Source organism: Drosophila kikkawai, chromosome 2R (assembly GCF_030179895.1).
Source record: "Drosophila kikkawai strain 14028-0561.14 chromosome 2R, DkikHiC1v2, whole genome shotgun sequence".
NCBI classification, from domain to species: domain Eukaryota; kingdom Metazoa; phylum Arthropoda; class Insecta; order Diptera; family Drosophilidae; genus Drosophila; species Drosophila kikkawai.
In genome coordinates, this window is record NC_091729.1 from 18,522,065 (window position 1) to 18,542,149 (window position 20,085).

Here is a 20,085-nt window from a genome sequence, read left to right on the forward strand (position 1 = left end):
GTTTAGCCAAAAAACTGAATTGCTGATCACTGCGGTTTCTTTAGCTAGTTGGGCGAATGCTTGGCACAACTGTCACATAATAATAGCAAAATAATTCTTGTAAACAAAGTGAAACGGAGCTGCCACATCGGTTTGACTCTGTTCCAATAAGGTGGCAGCGCCAAGCTGAATAAACAAATTAGACCAATTGAAGTCCAATCAGCCAAATTTACTGAAAATGGATGTGGAACATAGAGTCTTTTGGAATGATGCCGGGAACGGAGAACTGGAAGAATTAGATTTTTTCCAGTTAATAACGAAAATCGTACATATATAAAATTCTTTCGCTTGGAGTGAATATCCATAATATTTCATTTGCGTGGAAGAATACCTTAAATGTTTGTGAGCTTAACTATCGTGGGTAGAGATGGAGAAACATCGATATGACTGAATGTGTATCGATAGCTCGTCAGTGCATTACAAAAAAGCTAGAATTACGCTGTTTTCATATTTTTCCCGCAAACTTCTAAATACGAACTGGTTCATCTATAATTCTTTTAAAGTTTTCCGAATAGATCGATAAATACCGTTTGTAATTTGATCATTAAGAACAAGTACTTATATATAGCACATATAAATTTGGTTTTTATAAAATTTCAAATACAAAAAAATACTTTTTAATCGTAAATAAAATTTCAAAAAAATACTTTTAAATCGTATAAAACACAGCTGCAAAATACAAATTATTTGAGATTAAAGCAAACAACGTTTTTTTGGGTTAATCTACATTCCTTTAATAAACGTGCGATTATTGTTTATTTGAATTAATATTTGTATAATATTTGAATTTTAAAGATGCTTTCGTCAATTACGAAAAGGTAAACATAAACATATTTTCTTTTCAGAGCTTAATCAATGGATTTCATTTTGCAGAGGTGGTTAACGGGTATCATCTTAACCTCGTCGTTTATCTTACAGACGAGCACATCGCCCTCCTGCTTGGACAGCACCCTGCCAACGGACTCGCGCTCCTCGCCGTAGATGACCTTAAACTCATCACCACTGTTGGGTGGCACTGGAGCCAGATGCTCACTGACAATGGACACACTACGGTCCTCCTGGCGCAAAAATACCGAGCACACGCCATTGGAAACCGTGCGGATAATGCCAGTTTGCCCCACGAGATCGGTGTCGTCGTGGGTGTGGATGCGAACCTCAATGTCCGTGGTGCACCAGTCGCCCATTGAGGAGTCCAGGCTGGCTCCGGGTGTCTGGGGATTGTACGGAGACTGCGGTATGCCACCCGGAGTATTCGGAGAATAAGTCGATGGCGAAGGAGTGTTCATGTAGCCAACAGGATAGGGCGACGGAGCTGGGCTTGGGCTGGGATTGAAGGGGCTATAGCTCCTATCTGATCCGTAAAGAGTGCCAGGTGTTTGGGGTGCAAACTGGGAAGTCATCTGATAGCCAGGAGTACCTAAAAAATCAGCAGGGATTAGAAAACGTTTTAAAACAACAAACGGTAAAAACTCTTACTTGGATTGTAGCCCGGGCTGGGGCTGGGCTCCTCAAGGGAATAATCGAAGTCGTTGTTCCTGGCCGGCGTAGTGTTTGCAGTCGGATCCCAAGCTCCGTGACGTGGCGTCATGCTGCCATCGTGAGACGGTGTCATTGTACCATAAGGAGTACGAGTATCCGTATCCCAGTTGGGTGTTTGGCTTCCCACCAACGGAGTCTTTGATCCGGCAGCAGTGTAGCTGGGCGTCTGGGCTCCATAGCCGGGAGTACGAGCTGGGGTTCGTCCATAAGTGGAAACACTGCCCTCCTTTCCGGGCACTCCCACAATGGCAATATGATTCCGGTCCACAGAAATCGTCTGGCATGAGGTATGCAGCTCTACGCGAGCTGTGCTCTCGGTTGCGTCCTTAACAATACCCACAGCGCCCTTGTAGGGTCCTCCACTGATCTTGATGGTTTTACCCAGAATTTCGCGATCTCGGGTGACACGGAATCCGCCCCGGCCGCCACGTGCCCCACCTCGAGCTCCGCCCCGACCGCCGGAAGGATGCATGGGTGATTGAATGCGCGGCGACATGAAACCCAGGCCACCCAGGGTACCCGCATTATTCACATTGGTCTTGCTGCCTCCCGCCAGCTGCAAGTGCCGCGTCTTGCAGACAAATATTCCGCCATTCTCCGTGTACATGCGGCAATGGAGAAAGGCCAGACTGCGGTACAGGTGCTTAATCTCACCGGAACGGCCCTGCAAGAGAGTCTCTGCTAAGCGATATGCTAATGAAAGGGATTTTATGGAATTACTTACAGCATGAGGACCCTCCATAACCTTGACAATGTCACGGCGACGAATCTGGTTCTGGTCTGCATCCAGGGCCACGGTATTACGGTTCTCCCTTCGCTTGTGCAAGGCAGTTGGCTTGCACTCAATGCACTTTCCATTCATGCCCAACACATGGAAGTTCTCGCGCTCCAGACGCACGATAACGCCCACATTCTGGGAACTAAATGATATCGATGATATTAGATATCAGAGGTTGCCTCACACAAACAAAAGAAATTAAATAGAAACTCACTCGAGTTGCACCAAGTCTCCCCACTGGAACTGACCGAGACAATCGACACCGGTGGCCACATCGGAACACAACTGCAAGTCCCTGGGCAACACCTCCAGCTCGTGGTTGGTCAAATCCGATACCAGGACCACTCGCTGAGGCTCAACGCGAATGATGAGACCGGTTTCGCCCTCATAACGACCAGCCAAGACCCTGGCATGATCGCCTGTCTTGAAATATTTGCGCAATTCACTGGCTTTGAAGATCAAAGGATCCTGAAAACACACAAAATACTTGTAGTACTAAATCACATTCGTTTTTTGTTGTTAAAACAAACCTTAAGATCCTGATGTTTGGGCATGACCGTAATCATAGTGCCGTCAATGGCCACAATTTTGGCCTGCAGGTTTTCCAAGTCGCCAATGCAAACTTCAACGTTGTCACCCATTGAGAACGAATGGGTTGAAGTGGGATCATCCTTAATGCTGCCAAGAATTTCCAAGTTGACCTCTGTAAATGAGAGCCAAGTGCGAATTAATATTAGTTGGGAGGAATATAGTTTTATATTTGTTTACCCTCTGGAGATTCCTCAAAGCGTTCTAGTTCGGCCAGAGTGGGCTTTACACCGTCCGACAGAATGGCTGACATGGTAAAATTCTTGTAGAGGAAGCCCTTGCGAGAATATCGGTTGCCCTCGAAGAGCAAGAAGTCGCCATCGGAGTGGACTTCGCCTCCAATTGCCCTACAAGATTAAATGACTTAATAAGGAAGAGCTTTATAACAAAGGATAGCAGTTTTGTTTACCTCACGGCTTCTGGATCAAAAGGCTTGGCTGGAGGACGACGTTTCTTCTTGCGCTTGCTATCGTCACTCTCCTAAAAAAAAGTGTATTTTCACTTTATATTCATTCATAATTCTTGATGAACCCAGTTTATACCGTTGCTGTCGTCCTCAATGCTCCTCGCATTCTTGTGTAATCGATGCGTGGCAGTAGCTTTAGATGCACTTGATTTTGGGCCAAATCCACATAGTCCACCTGTGCAATGTCATCCTTGTAGAGGCCGCGCTTTAGGCGAACCCATTGCTTGACCTTGAGGCCAACCTGCTCCTTGACCACCTTGAGGACGTCTGTCATTTCCTTGATGGGCACCATCTCCTGCTTCCATTTGCCCATTCGAAGATTGCCCACATTGTCAATGGCCGTTTTGACATGCGTCTGCTTGTAGGCCTCCAGATAAATGTAACCCTTGACACCCTCGGGAGCGATAATCGATTTGATTTGCAGCGGATCATCGGTGTTCAAGTAGGTTAAGAACTTTCTCATTAGCAGCAGGGCCGTGGCTTTCTCTTCTCCGATTCGGCATTTTACCATCCACAGATTGGGATCCCTGTGAGCATGGGGAATATAATAATGTTCCTGGAATGCCGTTTGTGATCTTACTTGATGCCCGGCAACAGGGTCTGCTGGGTTATCTCGTCCGACATCTCCTCTCCGCCATCGCCAAAGCGTCGCTTGGCTATAGACTCGTCAGCGTATTTTTTACGGAGATACTCTTCGATTTCGTCTTCCTTTTGAGTGCTGAATTAAGGGAATTTCATAAGATTGCGTTTTCTTTTACAAAAATATAGTTATACATACTCCCAAAGGTTTGTGCCTCTTCGTCGGATTTCAATATCCCTGGCCGTGGGCCCCAATTCGTCAATCTCGTTACCGACAATGCCAATCTCGTTGGCACCCTCTTCCCACTCGTCGTCCTCGTCGACCTACAGGGTAAATTGAGTTATATCAAGTTAAAATGTCCATTTGTGTTACACCCACCTCATCATCCACTTCGGCCTCGTCAATGATGAAGCCACCGAATCGCTCCTTCTTCTTCTTTTTCCTCGGGTGGTCCTCATTCTCCTCCTCTTCGTACTCCTCGGAATCAATGTCTTCGCCCGGCGGCTCCTCCTCCTCCTCGCCAGACTCATCGCTTTTCCCACGGTTCCTACGCTGCGGTGACTCCGATCCCGACCGCGAATGACCCGACTGGGAGCGGGAACGGGACCGCGAAGCTGATCTGGAGGCGGACCTGGACCGCGATCGCGACCGGAAGCCCGATTTGGATCTGACGCTGCGCTGCGACCGCTGTGACTTGTTGGATATGGAGCCATCCTCGGAGCCACTGTCCGACATATTGCTTACTTCAGAGTCCGACATTTCAGTCCCCGAGATGTGTAAACGTGTGCGGGTGCTGCTGGGAAAAATCCATAAATAAGTTTAATCCTGCCAAGTTCTTCTAATGCAAATATAGTTCTATGGACTGGCTAGTGGCTGCTTTGCTTACGACAGGTAAAAACTTACTACTTATTCCACTTTTAACTGCAATTTGCTATTAAATTGTGCAAAGAATTCTTTTTCAACCACGCCAGATGTGGCAGTCTTTGACTTTGACGAAAATACCACAATAAAATATGGTCACACGGCTTCCGACCAGTTAGATGTACCTAGGTACTAGTGTACCTAGTTACCTGCGATGTCTGGTTTTCCTTTACACAACTTGGTCACACTGGCTACTGCGGAGAACTAAGTAATCGCCTTTTTAACAAAAATAACCAATTCTCGCCCGTTTAAGTCCGTTACTCCCCCGATTCGCTCACTTGACTTCGCGATGCCACGAACGAGCCGCAACGCGAATTGGTTTTCTCAGAAATTAATTTAATAACAGTATCAACCCCTCACATCTGGCGCAGACCTACGTATGTATGTATAAACAGATGCATGCACATACAGGCGGCGTGCGTGTGTGTGTGTACTACATACTGTGTATTTCCATAAACCGAGAGTTTGGCAATAACGAATATCTCGCTTTCCCGACGACCACGACCAGATTAAAGAATTCGGCCATATCGATCGCGATCGACGACAGCCCGTAGTGCTGCTGGTGGCGTCACAAGAGAGTGTGGGAGAGAGTAGTAGAGGTGTTTCGCTTTGCGGCAGTAAGGTGTGGTTCCCGATTCCCAACCACACAAAACAAAAAAACGTAACGGGGTGGGAAAGTCTCTCTTTGCGCCTTCCACCTGTGAAGATTCGGGCGACATTTGCAGGACTCGTGGCCAGCTATTGAGTGATGCAATCGATATCAGTGACGCGGTGCCTAACATATGCCCATATATCCGCTTGTGGTGTCATCGCAGGTTGAAGAAGAGTCTATCCGGAATCCCTGCGCCCTGTGCGGTAACTGTGGACTACCATGAACACTGCGGAAGCCAGCGGCAGCCACAACAGTCTACCGCCGCCCACCCAAAATGAGTGTGAGTGTGAGAATGCGAGCTTTGAGTCTCGTGAGATATCTCAAGAATTCTGTCTTCTTCCCCAGTGTCCCTCGAGGAGTATGTCATCCACGTGTATATGCCGAACAAGAGCTTCAAGGCTGTTCGCTTCAACGTCAAGGAGACCGTTTTCCATGTAATACGGAAGACCGTCGAGGATCTGGGCAGGGATGGACAGCAGCAGCCCAGCATCCAGCGGTATGCCTGTCGCATGCTAAACATGATCACCAAGGAGGTGATCTGGCTGGCCAGGAGCACGTCCATGCAGAAGGTGCTTAGCCACATACTGACGCCCGGCTGCTCGAACGTGGACTGTCCCAACAACCAGGCTGAGCTGGATGAGGGCATGCTGCAGCATCAGGAGCACGGTCGCCGGATCACCGCCAACAGGGTGTGGCGTGTGGAGCTGAGGGTGCGCTACGTGCCAAACAGTATTCAGGACCTTTTCGACGAGGACAAGGCCACTTGCTTCTACTACTTCAATCAGGTAAAAAGCGTGGACTAAATGCGATTTATGAACCTCGAAACCCATAACCATTATTCTTGTTTTCAAGGTGAAAGAAGACTTTATTCAGGCCAATGTCACCTCGATTGACACTGAGGTGGCGGTGCAGCTGTGCTGTTTGGGAATTCGGCATTACTTCAAGAATATCACTGTGAAGGCGCCCGACAAGAAGCAGCACATTGACTATATTGAAAAGGAGATCGGATTTAAGAGCTTTCTCCCGCAATCTGTGATAGCCACATCAAAGCCAAAGAATCTTAAGAAAATGATCCAAGTCGGTTACAAGAAGGTCTACAATTACAACGACATCGAGTACCTGACACGGTGAGCACTCATTTGCCCATATATAGAATATTGAATTACGATCCACCCTTTATGATTTCCAGGTTCTTTGATCTTTTGAAAAATATATATTTAACAAACTTTGAGCAGTTCTCGGTAACCCTGAGCTCGGCATGGAATATTTCTGGAATCCTACACGTCGGTCCCCACATTGGTAATGTTTTTCCTAGGAAAAAAGTTTTTTTTCACAATTAAAACTCAAGTTTTTTTTCTTTAAAACTGTTTAGGAATCTCTTATCAAACTCATCCGCAAGCGAGCTTAACAAATGTGGCCCAGTTTAAGGATGTCGTTGCTATTAAAACGTGCACTCTACCAAAGGAAAAGCTGCCCAAGTCTAGCGAAAATGCCACAGAATCGGATGTCAATTGCAATTGCCAGAAGATCAAGACGCAGATCAAGATCTCTGCCTCCAACAATGTTGAAGATTTGGTTATTACGTGCAATGGAATTAATGTGAGTGTCTCCTATATATTATTTGTTTTATAGTATATATATTTTGCTTTCAGACTGCTGAGAGTATCGCCGACCTCATTGACGGCTACTGCAGATTGTTGTCAAAAGACCTAGAGTTTACGGTGTGGCAGCGTGAGATTAATTCTTCCAGCGACGATAGCGGGAAGGCATCGCCCAATGACGCCACACAGCTGGAATCGAATAAATTGATGACTTCTTCGGGTCAGGGAAAACCAATGCTGACGGATGATTACGCAGAGATTGGTTTGTTGGAGGGCGAGGGCGATTATTCAACGCCCACTGTTCGAAATTACGAATTGGATAGAGCCCACATAATACCGAGTGCCAAAATAGGCGTGGGCCAGTTTGGAGATGTTTATGTAGGCACATATACTCTACCAAAGTCGGCGACTAAAGTCAAGAACCTGCTGGGCAATGGAAAGGATAGTAATAGCGACCAAAGACCAGATGTCATTCAAGTGGCAATTAAGACATGCAAAGCCAATGATGATCCCGAGAAAACTGAAAATTTTCTAGCCGAAGCTTGTGAGTAGACCACTAGGTTTTTTTGTGAGGAAAATATATAACAAATTTCGTGAAATCTTACAGATATAATGCAGAAGTTCGATCACCCGCACATTATACGCTTAATAGGCATTTGCAGCGTAATGCCCATTTGGATAGTCATGGAGCTGGCTAAGCTTGGTGAACTGCGAGCTTATTTAAAGACAAATAGCGAAAGGTGGGGGGGAATTTCTTCATTCCTGTAAAGTTTCCATGTCTATAAACATTCCTCTTTATATTCAGATTAAGTCATGGAACTCTGCTTAAGTATTGTTACCAACTATCGACGGCCCTTAGCTACTTGGAGTCGAAGAAATTCGTACACCGAGACATAGCTGCGCGTAATGTACTTGTCAGCTCGCCAACTTGTGTCAAGGTTTGTGTGCCTACATTAAATATTTGTTTAATGTTTAATTACCTGGCTTTTTCTCACATTACAGTTGGCAGATTTCGGTTTATCCCGCTGGGTTTCCGATCAGTCGTATTATCATTCAACGCCCACAGGTGAGAGAATTCAATAGTTTAGCAAGGAACTAGAATGACTTTTGCTTACCTTTCCAGTTGCTTTGCCCATTAAATGGATGTCCCCGGAGTCTATAAACTTTAGAAGATTCACCACAGCCAGCGATGTGTGGATGTTTGGTATGTTTAGCAGACATAAGGCATAATTTCCCGAAATTCTTCTCATCCCTTTTCTCTATGGTTTAGGTGTCTGCATTTGGGAAATCCTCATGCTGGGCGTGAAACCTTTTCAAGGTGTAAAGAACAGCGATGTTATCTCAAAGCTGGAAAACGGAGAACGCCTGCCATTACCTCCGAATTGTCCGCCAAGGCTGTACTCACTGATGTCGCAATGCTGGGCCTACGAACCCCTCAAAAGACCGAATTTCAAGAGGATTAAGGAGACGCTACAGTGAGTTCATAGAAACTGTTAAAAACTTGCCAGTGGTTAACTCAATTTTCTTGCCTTAGTGAAATTCTTATTGAAGATAGCATCAGTTCGTCGGAGACTCTAAAGCGAGAGCACCGGCGAGTGGCTACCATGTCCTGGGTGGGCGGTGATGAAGTCGACATTCCGCCACTGAAGCCATCCAGAGCGATGCATGATTCTGGTAAAATAAGAAACAATTATTTAGTTAACTTCCGTCTAAAACAAAAACCTGGTTTTGCTTGCAGATATTACAGGATTGATGCCAAAAGTGGATGAAACAACGTCGATACCTCAGACCTATATCATTGCACAAAATCCCGCGGTGTTGGCCAAGCTGATGATGGAGAACCAGAAGCGGGGTATCAATCCGGCGGCCTACACCACACCAGCTTCGGTATTTAATACTCTAGCCGTAGGATTAGATGACAGCAAATCGAATGTTTCGCTTAAGACCACCAAGCTACCGGCAGCAGATATGCTGAAGCTTGACCCCATTGCAGAGTCTGAGAGGCTACTAAAGACCCAAAGCAATGCAAATCCTCTAACCGCTTTAGCTAACCCTCTCGATCCCCTGAGTCCCCACATGTTTACTGGTAGTTTGCCTTCAAAGAGTAGTTTCGTCGTTTGTCCACCGTCCCACAGCACTGAGGAACAAATGCAAGCCGCCGCCGCTGCCGATAATTTAGCTAATCCGGCGGTGTCAAAGGTTACAGCTACGGGTTACAGCCTTTATGGCAGCCTGGAGAGGCACCAACCGGTGCTGGCAAAGCCCATGCACTCGAAAGGTGGCAGTCTGGAGCGCCATCAATCACTGATGTCCGCCCAAAATCTAGTATTCTACAACACTAAGCCAACGCAGCCGCCGCACTTTACGAATACAGCAGAGCGCTCAAGGAGCATGGAGCGAAACACATACTTCCACGCCTACCGCCAGCAAATGAAAACCTCTATCGAATGTGAAGCTTTGCCCGAGGAAATTTACGATTTCGGTGGTGTTGGACTAAAGACCTGTGTGTCTGCCAAACAGCAGCAGCAGCAGCAACAGCAACAAGTTAATTGCAGTCCTCCGGTGATGAATATGATGCTTCCTCACCCAGTAGAGCTTGCACACGCACAAGCCCCCGTAGAGTTTATACAGGGAATACAGCCAAATATGCCAAAAGACTCCTTTGGAGTTATATCACCGCAAAACTATGATGAAAGCCTGCGAAATCAGCGGGAATGGGAGCGACAATGGATGCTTTCGGGGGCTCAAAATGTGGTTCCAATGTGTGGACCCAACATATCCGATGGAGCTGTTTGCATGGCTACCTTGCAGGCGGAGGCTATGGGAAATCAGGTTTGGCCCTTCATTGGACTCGTTACCAGCAGCCAAAAGCTTGCCTTACCCTATTATTTCCCTTATTTGATTGAATCTTATTATTTTTTATATATATGTATGTATTGTTTGTATATTAGTGGATTTTTATGTTATATTTTAGTTTATGAAATTTAAAAGCTTATCTTGTTTACAATAATTTTAGACTATTTTCATTTTAATTTTCAGGCCAAACACAATGTTTTGGGCGAAAAACTGCGACAACAACGGAAGGATAGCAATAGTGACAGTGAATGGTTAATCCAGGAAGAAGTAAGTAGCAACAATATCGTACAAATAATAATAAAGAAACAATATATTTTACGATATTCATTCATACCTTTTTTTTACATCTTTCAGAGGCGGCGATCTAGCTCTATACCTCATGGATCCCTCAACGACCACCAGTCACAAATGTTCAAGCTGGACTTTATGTCCGCCGGACCCTCTAGCTTGCCCGACTCCTGCTCCAACTCCAACTCAAGGCCCATGACGCCAAATGCTAACCTTCTTTCGCTAAAGTCAAACAACTCTTCGGCGGATCACTTGTCTGGCTTGACAGCGGTGAGCGATGAGCAGCAGGCAGGTCAAAATGCCAGAAACTTTGGTGGTGGTGGTCGCCCACTGAATCGGGCAGATGACGAAGTCTATTGCGCCACCACATTGGTGGTCAAATCAATAATGGTGCTGTCACAAGGTGTGGAAAAAGCCAATACCGAAGGCTATTTGGAACTGGTTAAGAATGTGGGCGTCAAGTTGAGAAACCTGCTCACATCGGTGGACAAAATATCGGTGCTGTTTCCAGCACAGGCCCTTAAGTAAGCCATACTTATAATTAATATGAATTAACTTATTAAATTGCTTATTTTCATCAGGGAAGTGCAAATGGCCCATCAAGTGCTGTCCAAGGATATGCATGAGCTTGTCTCAGCCATGCGTTTGGCTCAGCAATACAGCGACACAACCCTGGATTGTGAATATCGAAAGTGGGTTTAAAACATTATGATTTAAGAGTGCCTGAGCTAATGTTTTTGTTCTAAAAAATTGCAGGAGTATGCTATCGGCTGCCCATGTCTTGGCCATGGACGCCAAGAATCTGTTCGATGTCGTCGATTCGATACGCCAACGTTATCAGCATGTATTTCCACAAGCCAGCGTTCCCAGGGATTCGACCACCACCAGTTTATCTAGTTTTGAGTCAACCTCGACGACGACCACAACCACCCTGAACGACTTTGGTGGACATCTCAAGTCCAGCAATTCGGGGGATCTGCTACAAAGTACGGGGATATACGATAATGATTTGCATCAGAGCTTCAGCTCCCAGTTGCAGTTGCAAAATGCCACCTCCTCCAGTGGCAGCTTACCAAGAGGAATGAGCATTGGCCTGGACGATCCAACAAGGTCGACGACAAATGAGCCTTTGCGTATTGTCGAGGAGTCACTTAGTAGCCCAGGGGAGCACATGTATTGCAATACGTCCGCCTTGCATGGCCATGCGTAACTCTTCTAGATATTAACTTAATGATTAAACTATTGTACATACCTAAATATATATATATATTCTATATATATTCAGCGGATAATTCGCTTATCTCTACGTATGAAGCACTTATATATGTAGACTTCGAAGATACTTACTCAACGTTTGACGAGACCCCCCAACTCGGCCGGCCGCATTCTCACATCGTCATGTAGTCAAAATAATTTAAGAAACAAAGACACACGTTCTTGAATGAAAAAGATAGAAGCTGGCTAGTAATAATATTTATAGATAACTTGACCCCGATCTAATACAACTAAAAATGTAATTCTGCATCAGTTTTGGGTGTATTTTAAGACATTTATATTGTGATTTATATATTCTACCAATATACAAGCTTTACTCCGAGCTAATTCATTTGGTGCCAGGTTCTCGATCACAACAACAACAACAACAAATAAATTGAATTACTAAACGAAAGATTGAGTTTTTTCTGTGTTTTGTTTATATAAAAATCATTTGTAATAATTTTAGTCTGAAGCTTGCAAGGCAGTGAGGGAGTCATTTCTGATAAATATTTATGATTAAATATATTAAACAAACTCGAAATAAAAATTTAAAAATAGCATATCGGTTGTGGAATTCTTTAATAAGTTAACATTGCCTCAAGATACAATTCCTTTTAATAAATTCTCTTTAGGGAGGAAAAACACAATTATTTAGCGGAGTCATTAGATTCGATGAAAATCACTTATAACGACAAGCTATAAATACAACACTTCTCCGGAAGTACTCTTTGTTTTGTACTGTATAATGCAAAATATTGGAGATTTAGGACAACGAGATTTCATGTAAATGTAGATTTCTTCGAGTTGATTTGCTAACTTAAGTATCAAGAAGAACTTTTATTAAGAGTATATTGTACGCTCTATCCATTCCTCCAAGGTAAACGTGGCCGTTTCATTTTTCTCAGTGTCCTGCTCCTTGAAGATTTCTATAAAAAAAAGAAGTTATTATAAATAATCAAAGATTTATATGTTTAGTCTTTTTTTTTTTACCAATATATGTCTTAATTTTAACTGCACACATGATGAAATCATCAAAGGCAATCTTGCCATCACGCGAGCCATAACGATGACCCAAGGCATTGAGGACGCGGTTGTTTAGATGATAGCCAGCTGAGTTAAGGGCCTCCCGCAGCTGGAATCCTGACACACGACCCGTGTTCTCGGTATCGTAAACCTTAAAGATGGCCTTCCATTTGGCAATTTCTGACAGCAACACCTCAAACTCCTCGAATCCCAGCTTGCCGGACTTGTCAGCATCTAACATGGCCACCATGGAGCGGCAAACGTCCTTGGAAAATCCATGGGTTTCATCCACAATTGCTTTAATATTTTGTAAATTCATTAATATTTCCTTATTTATTTTCTGTTTTGTCTCTTTCTTACCATTTGCTGTTACAGGTCCTCCATCTGCTGGATTATCCCCCATTAGCCTTTTGTTCGACTGATCGTTCATTCCCATTTGATCCTCGAAGGGCGTGCCCTTTAAGAAGGGTCCACAAATCAAGGACAAAAGACCACAGGCACCGCCACCATCCATATCCCCAGGACCAGCAGCCTGGGTTTCAAATGCATTATTGGGGGAGAAACGGTTGAAAACCACCGGTTTTGGCAAATCTTAAAGAAGAATATATAATAATTGGACACATTACGAGTTGAGAAATATAGTGTTTTCTTACCATCTCTCATTGAATGATCCAGGATACGCTTCAGTTCCATCCAATCCACTTCCATGTCCTTGCCGGCAATGCTATCGAACAGGCGACGCAAGCTCTCCTTCTGCGGATCCATGGGCTTTGGTGTTGGGAATCCGGGAGATATCTTCAAAAAGAAATACCTAATTAAGCGATCCTGTTTGCCACGAACTACTTACCGTATCGGCCTTGTCGCCGTAACCCACATGATCATCATTCTCTCTAAATGAAAGTGGAAAGTGAAAAGCGAAATGATTGATGAATAATGTGCGAGTTGTAATTAAACAAGTGTACACTACAAAAAGGGATTTCAATGAATATTTAAAGCAAAATAGTTGTGGGGATCGACCATTTTCAAAATATAATACGTTGTTGTGGGTATATCCGGGTATATCCTTTATTGTTACTTTAGAATAATAGTATAAGTAGAGTAGTTACATGGGAAAAATACATTAAAGCAAGAATTTAAAATAGAATAAGCCGAGTTTTCTAACCGCCCCTCTTAAAACCTCTTGAGATACAAAATAACTTGCAAGTAGCTTGCTCTGAGCTTATACTTAATACTTTTAAACTTTCCACTTTCAGTTCACTTCTGCCAAGTTAAAACCAGACAGACAGACGGACATAGCTTTTAATAAATTAAGACAATGTAAAAGAAAAACTTTAAGAACAATACTGTAAGAGTTCAATTAAAAGAAAATATTCAGGAGCAGGAGCATGCTTTTCTCTCCCTCATTTAACCATCAAAAGGGAATGTGTTTTAGGGTAACAAACAATTTTAATTCAACAATTGCTAGCGCTAAAATTAGAAATTAGAAATATATACTGTAGTCACATACCCACATATTGCACTTTAGAAGCTTTTGAGTATTTGAAACCCGAACGAACGAACGAATTATCTCTAATATACAAACTCATTATTGTCATTGTCTACATTTACGTACTCCATGTTGTTTTGGGTCTCGGAGAACACTCGAATGATGAACTCGCCCTCCTCGTTCGGGTCGAAAGTTGAGGGCACAATCAGGTAGTGGCCAGGAGGCAATTTAAAGCGAGCGCATACCTGTAATCAAATCCAGGTTACCCACTTAAGGTTCAAAATAATTTTAAAATAATTAAAAAAAACTTACTTCTCGAGTGTTGATAAAGTGAGGCGACCTTCCCACCGAGGACTTGTACCTGAAAAAGTTCAGGCCCTGCGGACGGTTCTCCAGCTCTCGATCGCTGAGACTGTAGATGGCAAAGCCTATAGTCAAGCACTCCATGCCCATGTTCCGCTTCGATCGGCGATTCTTCTGCATCAGAGCCACAATCACCGTGCAGTGGCCCTCCTCATCTTCCTCGTCGGGATCCACCAGCGTGATGATATACTGCGGATTGTGCCAGAAAGTGTCCAGAAAATTGCGGCAACCACCGGCAGTGACGCCAGGTGTCCATTCGCCCTCGTACATGGACATCTCCCACTTGCGTTTGCCGCTGTTCTGCTGATCCTCAGTCAGCGAGTCTGGCGACAAATTGCAAATCTAAAGAGTTTATATTAGCCACATTCTTATGATGTTATGTTATTGTTTTAGGTCCCACCTCCACGCGATCAAAATGATTGAGGAAATCCTGGAAGGACATCCAGAACTCGCCATCTCTATCAAAAGTGAGTCCAATCTCGTTCTTCTGATCCTCCGGAATATATCGCCATTCAGGCGAGCTGTCACTCCAAGGGCCATTCCACTCGGCCTCATTGCCCCAAGGATTACGCATTCGTATCATCGGGATCTTGCCCTGGCGATTTGGCGTGACAATATCAATAAGGCAGACCTTGGTGATGGAGTAAGCGTGGCCGCGTATCAGGCCCTGGGGAGTTTCGGCCTCCAATACATTTGGATCCGGTTCGATAGAGCAACCCATCATGGAATTACGATCGGCGGCCTTTTGCAGGATTGTAAAGAGATTACCAGGGGCTTCCTTCAGATCGTACCACTCGCTAACGCCGCCAGTGAAATCCTCCATGGCCTCACATGTGCTGCCTCCCTTCAGGGCCTCGTAGGATCCATGAAGTCTGTGGGAAAACAGTTCATTAATTAATCTTATTTATTAGTTTCTGTAAAACGTTATACTTGGCATATGCCTTCTCCAGCAGGGCACTCCAGAACTCATTCTTCTCCGTGGAGTGCATGTACATCAGCTCGCCATTGTAGGTGGGCAAACGGTCATCCACTATGACATCCACCCATTTACCTTTTATTTAAAAACAAAAGCGGTTAAAGAACTGATTTACAGTGAGTTTTAAATTCAGAATTACCATATTGCCAGAAGCGGAAGTGGAAGATGCCAGCGTAATTATCCTCGAAGCTCTGTTCCGGTGGAATTACGCGGAAAAACAAGTTCGATTCCTGGGTCAAGTTGGCCGTGGCAGCCAGGAGCCAGCAATCTCCCAGCTCTCCCTGCTGGACATCGAAGCGAGAGTAGCCCTCCACAAAAAATTGTGGATTTTCGGCAATTTCCTTGAGTAATTAAATTTAAATTAATACTTTAGAAAATCAGGGAAAAATATATAACTTACATGAGGTCTCAGCCACTCAATGTGACGATCTGGTCGCCGGGAGAACTGAAGAGACTCGTTCGAAGCCGGAAAAAGGGGATCCTCGAAGAGCGAGCCACTGGCCACGCAGCTATTCCTTATGGTCTCGAAGTCCTGCACTTCGGAATAGGGTCCCAGGTTCGAGCTCTTTTCACCCAGCTACAGAAAGTACTTGGCATTAGTTATTTATCGCAAGCTCTCACAATTTTCTTGTAATAGCTGTATGTACAGAGTATATTGGTGTAATGGATTCAAAAAGGAGTATTGATGCTTTGTACACTTTGTACACAAAAAGAAACACACACAAGGACAACACACAGTACGACACTTTGGCAGCACATTATCCTTCGGACGGAATTGTGTCAATGCCATAACGATGACAGCAGTAAGTACTTACGTTCCCATAGTACAACGTTTGAGAAGATTTGGAGGATTGCAATGGTTGCTAATGTTTGAGTGGAATGTATTGGGTTAACATGCATGTGGATCTCAATGAATCGTATAAATGTATGTTTGTCTAGGCCCCGTATATAGTAGATGGAGTGATAACCCTTGGGTTCTACTTACAACTCGCATGTTCTTGATGCTCGGCAGAACCCTCTTGGTGTCGGCTTCCTTCTTGATGAATATCTCATTGATCACCGATCCGACCACATCCTTGGCAGCTCCCATGGCCGCCTCGCCGGCCGCGTTCAGGAACTCCTGACCCGCTTGCCTCAAGAATCCCTTCAAGTCGTCCATGATGGCTCAGGTATCTAAAATTAAAGAGGTGCCGTCAGAGATTAAAAACCAATCTATATACATTTGTTGCGCCAATATTGATATCTAGTTGGCAAAGTCCTAAACGTATATCGTTCATATTTACAGATGGGCCTAGCAGGGGTATTAAAAACACACCTCGAGGCACAAATATGGGGTTAAGCGTTAATATTCCCAACGTGACTCGCGGGTTTAATTAAATTACTTTAATTCACGCAACGAGCATTAGGTTTATTCAAACAGAAATTATACTTTGGAGACTAAGAATTCCTCGGTTCGCACCCAAATATAATTCATTCGCATATGTTCAGCTACATATGTATATACTATATATGCTACATTGTGTGACATCATTCGGAAGCATGAGATTCTCTGACTCAAAGGGTGTGCGCCATTCGGGAGATTCGGCTACTTCCCATGCCCAGATCCCATTTCCAGCCGTGACATTGGCATTGAGTCCGGAACTACTATATACTATATAGGGTATTATAACGTAAATTGGCCTTTAATTGGAGCAAAATATGCTTAGGGTCCCGTTCCCGTCCCCATCTGCCCGATTCGAATGATTGTTTGGCCGCCTAGTATATAGATTCATTGGTAATTCTACTGCGAAACCCAAACTGGTTTGGTAATTAATGCATTCTTTAAGCCTGGCTCATTTCCGTGATGGCGAGTATGCGAACGGATGCCCAGAACATCCAATTGAATCACTTTTAATGTATATATTATCCCATTTCCAAATAGACCTTGATTGTCCCAGAGAGAGCGATATTCGAATCACGCACTTTCACTCCCCGAAAATCACAACAGCAGCGGAACGATACGGACTTCTCAAGATATTTACTCACAAGATACTAAACAAATATTTATAAAGTATCTGGATCCGAACACCTGACTGCCGGTACTAGTAATCGAATAGTTAGTGCTGTCGTTTTGGATATTCTCGCCATTGCATGTTGATATAGGGTATTTTTTAAACCAAATTTTTTATCCAATTTTTTTTTCAAACTTGGTAGATAAAATCTTTATTTGCAATATCCTCCGGAGATCAAAAATTTAATTATGCTCAGCGTAAAATTGCATGTCAAAAGAAGATGTTATCGAATAATCAGCGTCGTGTCGGCGTTGCTTTGTGAGTGGCAACCGATAACGTTTTTGTGAATGTTTTGCAAAATCTGGCAACGCCGGCAGAACTGCTTCGTGTACTGCTTGCCGGGCGAGTTATGTGTAAAGTCTGGCAACGCGGAATACCTGAGATATCCCCGCGCAGTCTGGCAATGCCTCAGTGGGACCAGTCGCAGTGGTGGAGAAAAAACGCTCTTTTCCGACGAATTTCAATAATAAAACAGACACCGACACACACATCACGCGCAACGAATTTATTCCCGTAAATTCAGCATTTAAAAATTGTAAGCAGTGGTTTTTCTCGCACCCGCAAGCCGGAGAATTCAGTGTTCACAAAAAGACTCAGTTATAATATCAGGAATCGGATTATAATACCGACAACAACCTCGCAGGGCTCATTGATTTTTTCACGGCATTGCCGGTGATGGGACGCCGTTAATACAGACGCACGAATGTGTGTATATGTTGCGGCGGGCGCTTGTGTGTGAATAAATAATATGACATAATCGACGAGTGCGGCTTAATTGACATGGTTTTTGTGATGAATACCTAAAAGTGCGAAACGAGTGCCAAAAGAAGCGTTTTTTGTGGTCAGAGCGGCGAAAAGGACTTGTCTTGTACCGCTATTCTTCCCATACGCTTTGCTCCAAATATTCGTTCCTCCCGACACTCTCTCCTCCCGACACTCTCTCCCTCTCTCACGCACACACAGGTATATTTGGGCGTTGCAGGATGATGTGTCTCTCTCACCTCTCTCGCTCACGGGCTCTCTTGAACAATTTTGCGCAATCCGAGATTTCTGCCACTCAAAGTGAAACTCTTTAATTATTCGCCAAATTAAGTTAAATCGGACTCGGATCCCGAAGCGGGAGCAGTTGCTTGTTGTTTTTTGACTGCACCCACTTGACGTTGCCTAACACTGCCCGCCCGCTCTCAGCGCGGTTCTCTTTTGCGTTTCATTCTTCGTCCATTTGTCAACGTGCGCTGTTCGTCGGTCCGCAGACTTTTGATTAAGTTCGTACAAGTTAAAAAGATATTTTCACACTCTACCGTAGTGCAGTGCATTAAAGAGAATTATTTAGCCTTTTTGGTGCGGTGCAAAGTGCCGTTAGCGGCGCCATCTTTAAAACATATTAACAGTTATTTACTGAAGTGAAGCGAAGCCGAGCAGCGGCGTTCCTAAAAGTTTTAAAGAAAATATTGCTCGATCCCACAAAAATTTAATTCTATTAAATTCTCTCCCCTCTCCCTCCCCTTTTGATAGTCTCTGCGGCATATGTGTGTTTGTACGAAATAGCAGCCGAAAACCAAAGTGCGAGAGCGAGAGTACAAATATAAAACGCGTGCGTTCCCCTTCTAACGTATAGTGAGTGTGACCGTTGTATTTGTGACCTGTGCCAGCGATTCAGCCACTGGAGGATCTACGAACTACGAGAAAAAAACGAAGAATACCGGTAAGTGTCCGTCGCCTTGGAGGCTATTGAACAACTAGGATAGCCGTTATATTACATTGAATCGTCTTGCACATCCCATTACTGTTATGATGAGCGGCAATTGCTGCCCGGTGGTGACGCCATCTTTTGTGCTCCTCTAATAAGTGTTGTTTTTGTTTTTTGGGTTTGGTCAAGCACACGCAACACACTGCGTGCGAGTGTGTTTGCTTTGCTGTTATGCTTTGAGCTTGACGTTCTAGTCGTTTTTCTTTTCTCTCTCTCCCTGCCCCACTCTCTTTTTGGGTGGGTGTGAGGGTTGTATGTGTGCGTGTGCTTTTCCTTTTCACATGATTCATGCGTCTCTTCCCCAGACTTTCTATGCGCTTGTCAGATTATAGAAATACAGTTGCACGTCATACTGGTTTTGAGGTCTCAGCCGTAGGTTTTATCAGCAATTTGTTGCCACTCGCAAATACTCGCCACCATTGCGAATCTCGGGAGTGTGTCTAATGCACTTGGCTGTCGCTAATAAATCGCCTGCTGGCGCGCATCTGTTGGCAAGTTTCGGTTTGACCCACTTTTCCACTGCTGGTCTCTTGGTCTGGTCTCCGCCGCCTCTCTTTCGCTCTTCTAAGCCATTCGCGGTTTCAGCCAAGTAAATGGCGAAAAGCGGCAACAAGTGATAAACAGATTTGTAAATATTGGAAACTTGTTTACACGATTTGTTAGTGTTATTCTATGTCAGCAAAGGTTTTTGTGTTCTTGCAGTTGGTTTCAGTTTTGTATATTTTTGTTTTCGTTAAAACATGATGTTATACCAAAATTCTAAAGTTAATAAACCAAGCAACGTTTTAATTAATATTAAAAACAGACTGACATTAATTTTAAAATATTTTAAAAAGACAACGAATTAGAATTATGGTGTGACGATGGTGAT

General features: G+C 44.1%; 4 protein-coding genes across 19 annotated transcripts in view; 2 read left to right on the forward strand and 2 right to left on the reverse strand.

Moving 5' to 3' along the window:
• Positions 1-754: 754 nt before the first annotated feature.
• On the reverse strand, positions 755-5,044 carry Spt5 (Transcription elongation factor subunit Spt5). 2 transcript variants are annotated; one of them, XM_017169536.3, is made up of 12 exons: positions 4,894-5,044; positions 4,369-4,786; positions 4,189-4,313; positions 3,991-4,128; positions 3,487-3,937; positions 3,354-3,424; positions 3,125-3,291; positions 2,887-3,059; positions 2,571-2,824; positions 2,303-2,498; positions 1,516-2,242; positions 755-1,456 (listed from the first exon to the last, which is right to left on the reverse strand). In XM_017169536.3, exons 2-12 carry the CDS (start codon positions 4,747-4,749, stop codon positions 888-890), a joined length of 3,252 nt encoding a protein of 1,083 aa, XP_017025025.1. In that variant the 5' UTR covers positions 4,750-4,786; positions 4,894-5,044; the 3' UTR covers positions 755-887. The 2 variants fall into 2 exon arrangements, with proteins under 2 accessions (XP_017025025.1, XP_017025026.1); XM_017169537.2 differs by having other exon boundaries at positions 4,369-4,783; positions 4,894-4,991.
• A 42-nt stretch (positions 5,045-5,086) lies between these two features.
• Fak (protein tyrosine kinase 2 Fak) lies at positions 5,087-11,977 on the forward strand. 5 transcript variants are annotated; one of them, XM_017169527.2, is made up of 18 exons: positions 5,087-5,119; positions 5,727-5,843; positions 5,909-6,348; positions 6,416-6,690; positions 6,753-6,862; positions 6,936-7,162; positions 7,216-7,708; positions 7,772-7,904; positions 7,970-8,102; positions 8,167-8,230; positions 8,288-8,368; positions 8,435-8,639; positions 8,699-8,838; positions 8,903-9,996; positions 10,204-10,287; positions 10,375-10,832; positions 10,890-11,000; positions 11,065-11,977. In XM_017169527.2, the coding sequence occupies exons 2-18, from the start codon at positions 5,783-5,785 to the stop codon at positions 11,516-11,518; spliced, it is 4,563 nt and encodes a 1,520-aa protein (XP_017025016.1). In that variant the 5' UTR covers positions 5,087-5,119; positions 5,727-5,782; the 3' UTR covers positions 11,519-11,977. The 5 variants fall into 5 exon arrangements, with proteins under 5 accessions (XP_017025016.1, XP_070139676.1, XP_070139677.1 ...); XM_070283575.1 differs by having other exon boundaries at positions 5,089-5,292; XM_070283576.1 differs by having other exon boundaries at positions 5,089-5,288.
• Positions 11,978-12,127: 150 nt separating this feature from the next.
• CalpA (calpain A) lies at positions 12,128-17,861 on the reverse strand. Of its 5 annotated transcripts, none has more exons than XM_070283577.1 (13): positions 17,842-17,861; positions 16,399-16,586; positions 15,814-15,990; positions 15,553-15,754; positions 15,368-15,488; positions 14,838-15,309; positions 14,387-14,779; positions 14,201-14,319; positions 13,436-13,478; positions 13,242-13,383; positions 12,949-13,179; positions 12,556-12,885; positions 12,128-12,491 (listed from the first exon to the last, which is right to left on the reverse strand). In XM_070283577.1, the coding sequence occupies exons 2-13, from the start codon at positions 16,570-16,572 to the stop codon at positions 12,406-12,408; spliced, it is 2,490 nt and encodes an 829-aa protein (XP_070139678.1). In that variant the 5' UTR covers positions 16,573-16,586; positions 17,842-17,861; the 3' UTR covers positions 12,128-12,405. The 5 variants fall into 5 exon arrangements, with proteins under 5 accessions (XP_070139678.1, XP_017025031.1, XP_017025029.1 ...); XM_017169542.3 differs by lacking the exon at positions 17,842-17,861 and adding an exon at positions 17,439-17,458; XM_017169540.2 differs by lacking the exon at positions 17,842-17,861 and adding an exon at positions 17,376-17,442.
• Position 17,862: 1 nt separating this feature from the next.
• The window catches only part of hts (adducin 1-like protein hts), a 31,139-nt gene continuing 28,916 nt past the window's right edge, over positions 17,863-20,085 (forward strand). For 3 of the 7 annotated variants that reach the window (XM_017169532.3, XM_070283572.1, XM_017169534.3), the window contains exons 1-2: positions 17,863-17,999; positions 18,980-19,169. The gene's annotated coding sequence lies outside the window, so the exon portion shown is untranslated. Of the gene's footprint in view, positions 18,000-18,570; positions 18,730-18,979; positions 19,170-20,085 lie in introns of those variants that run through there. The other 4 variants (XM_017169529.2, XM_070283570.1, XM_070283573.1 and 1 more) reach the window with 3 other exon arrangements.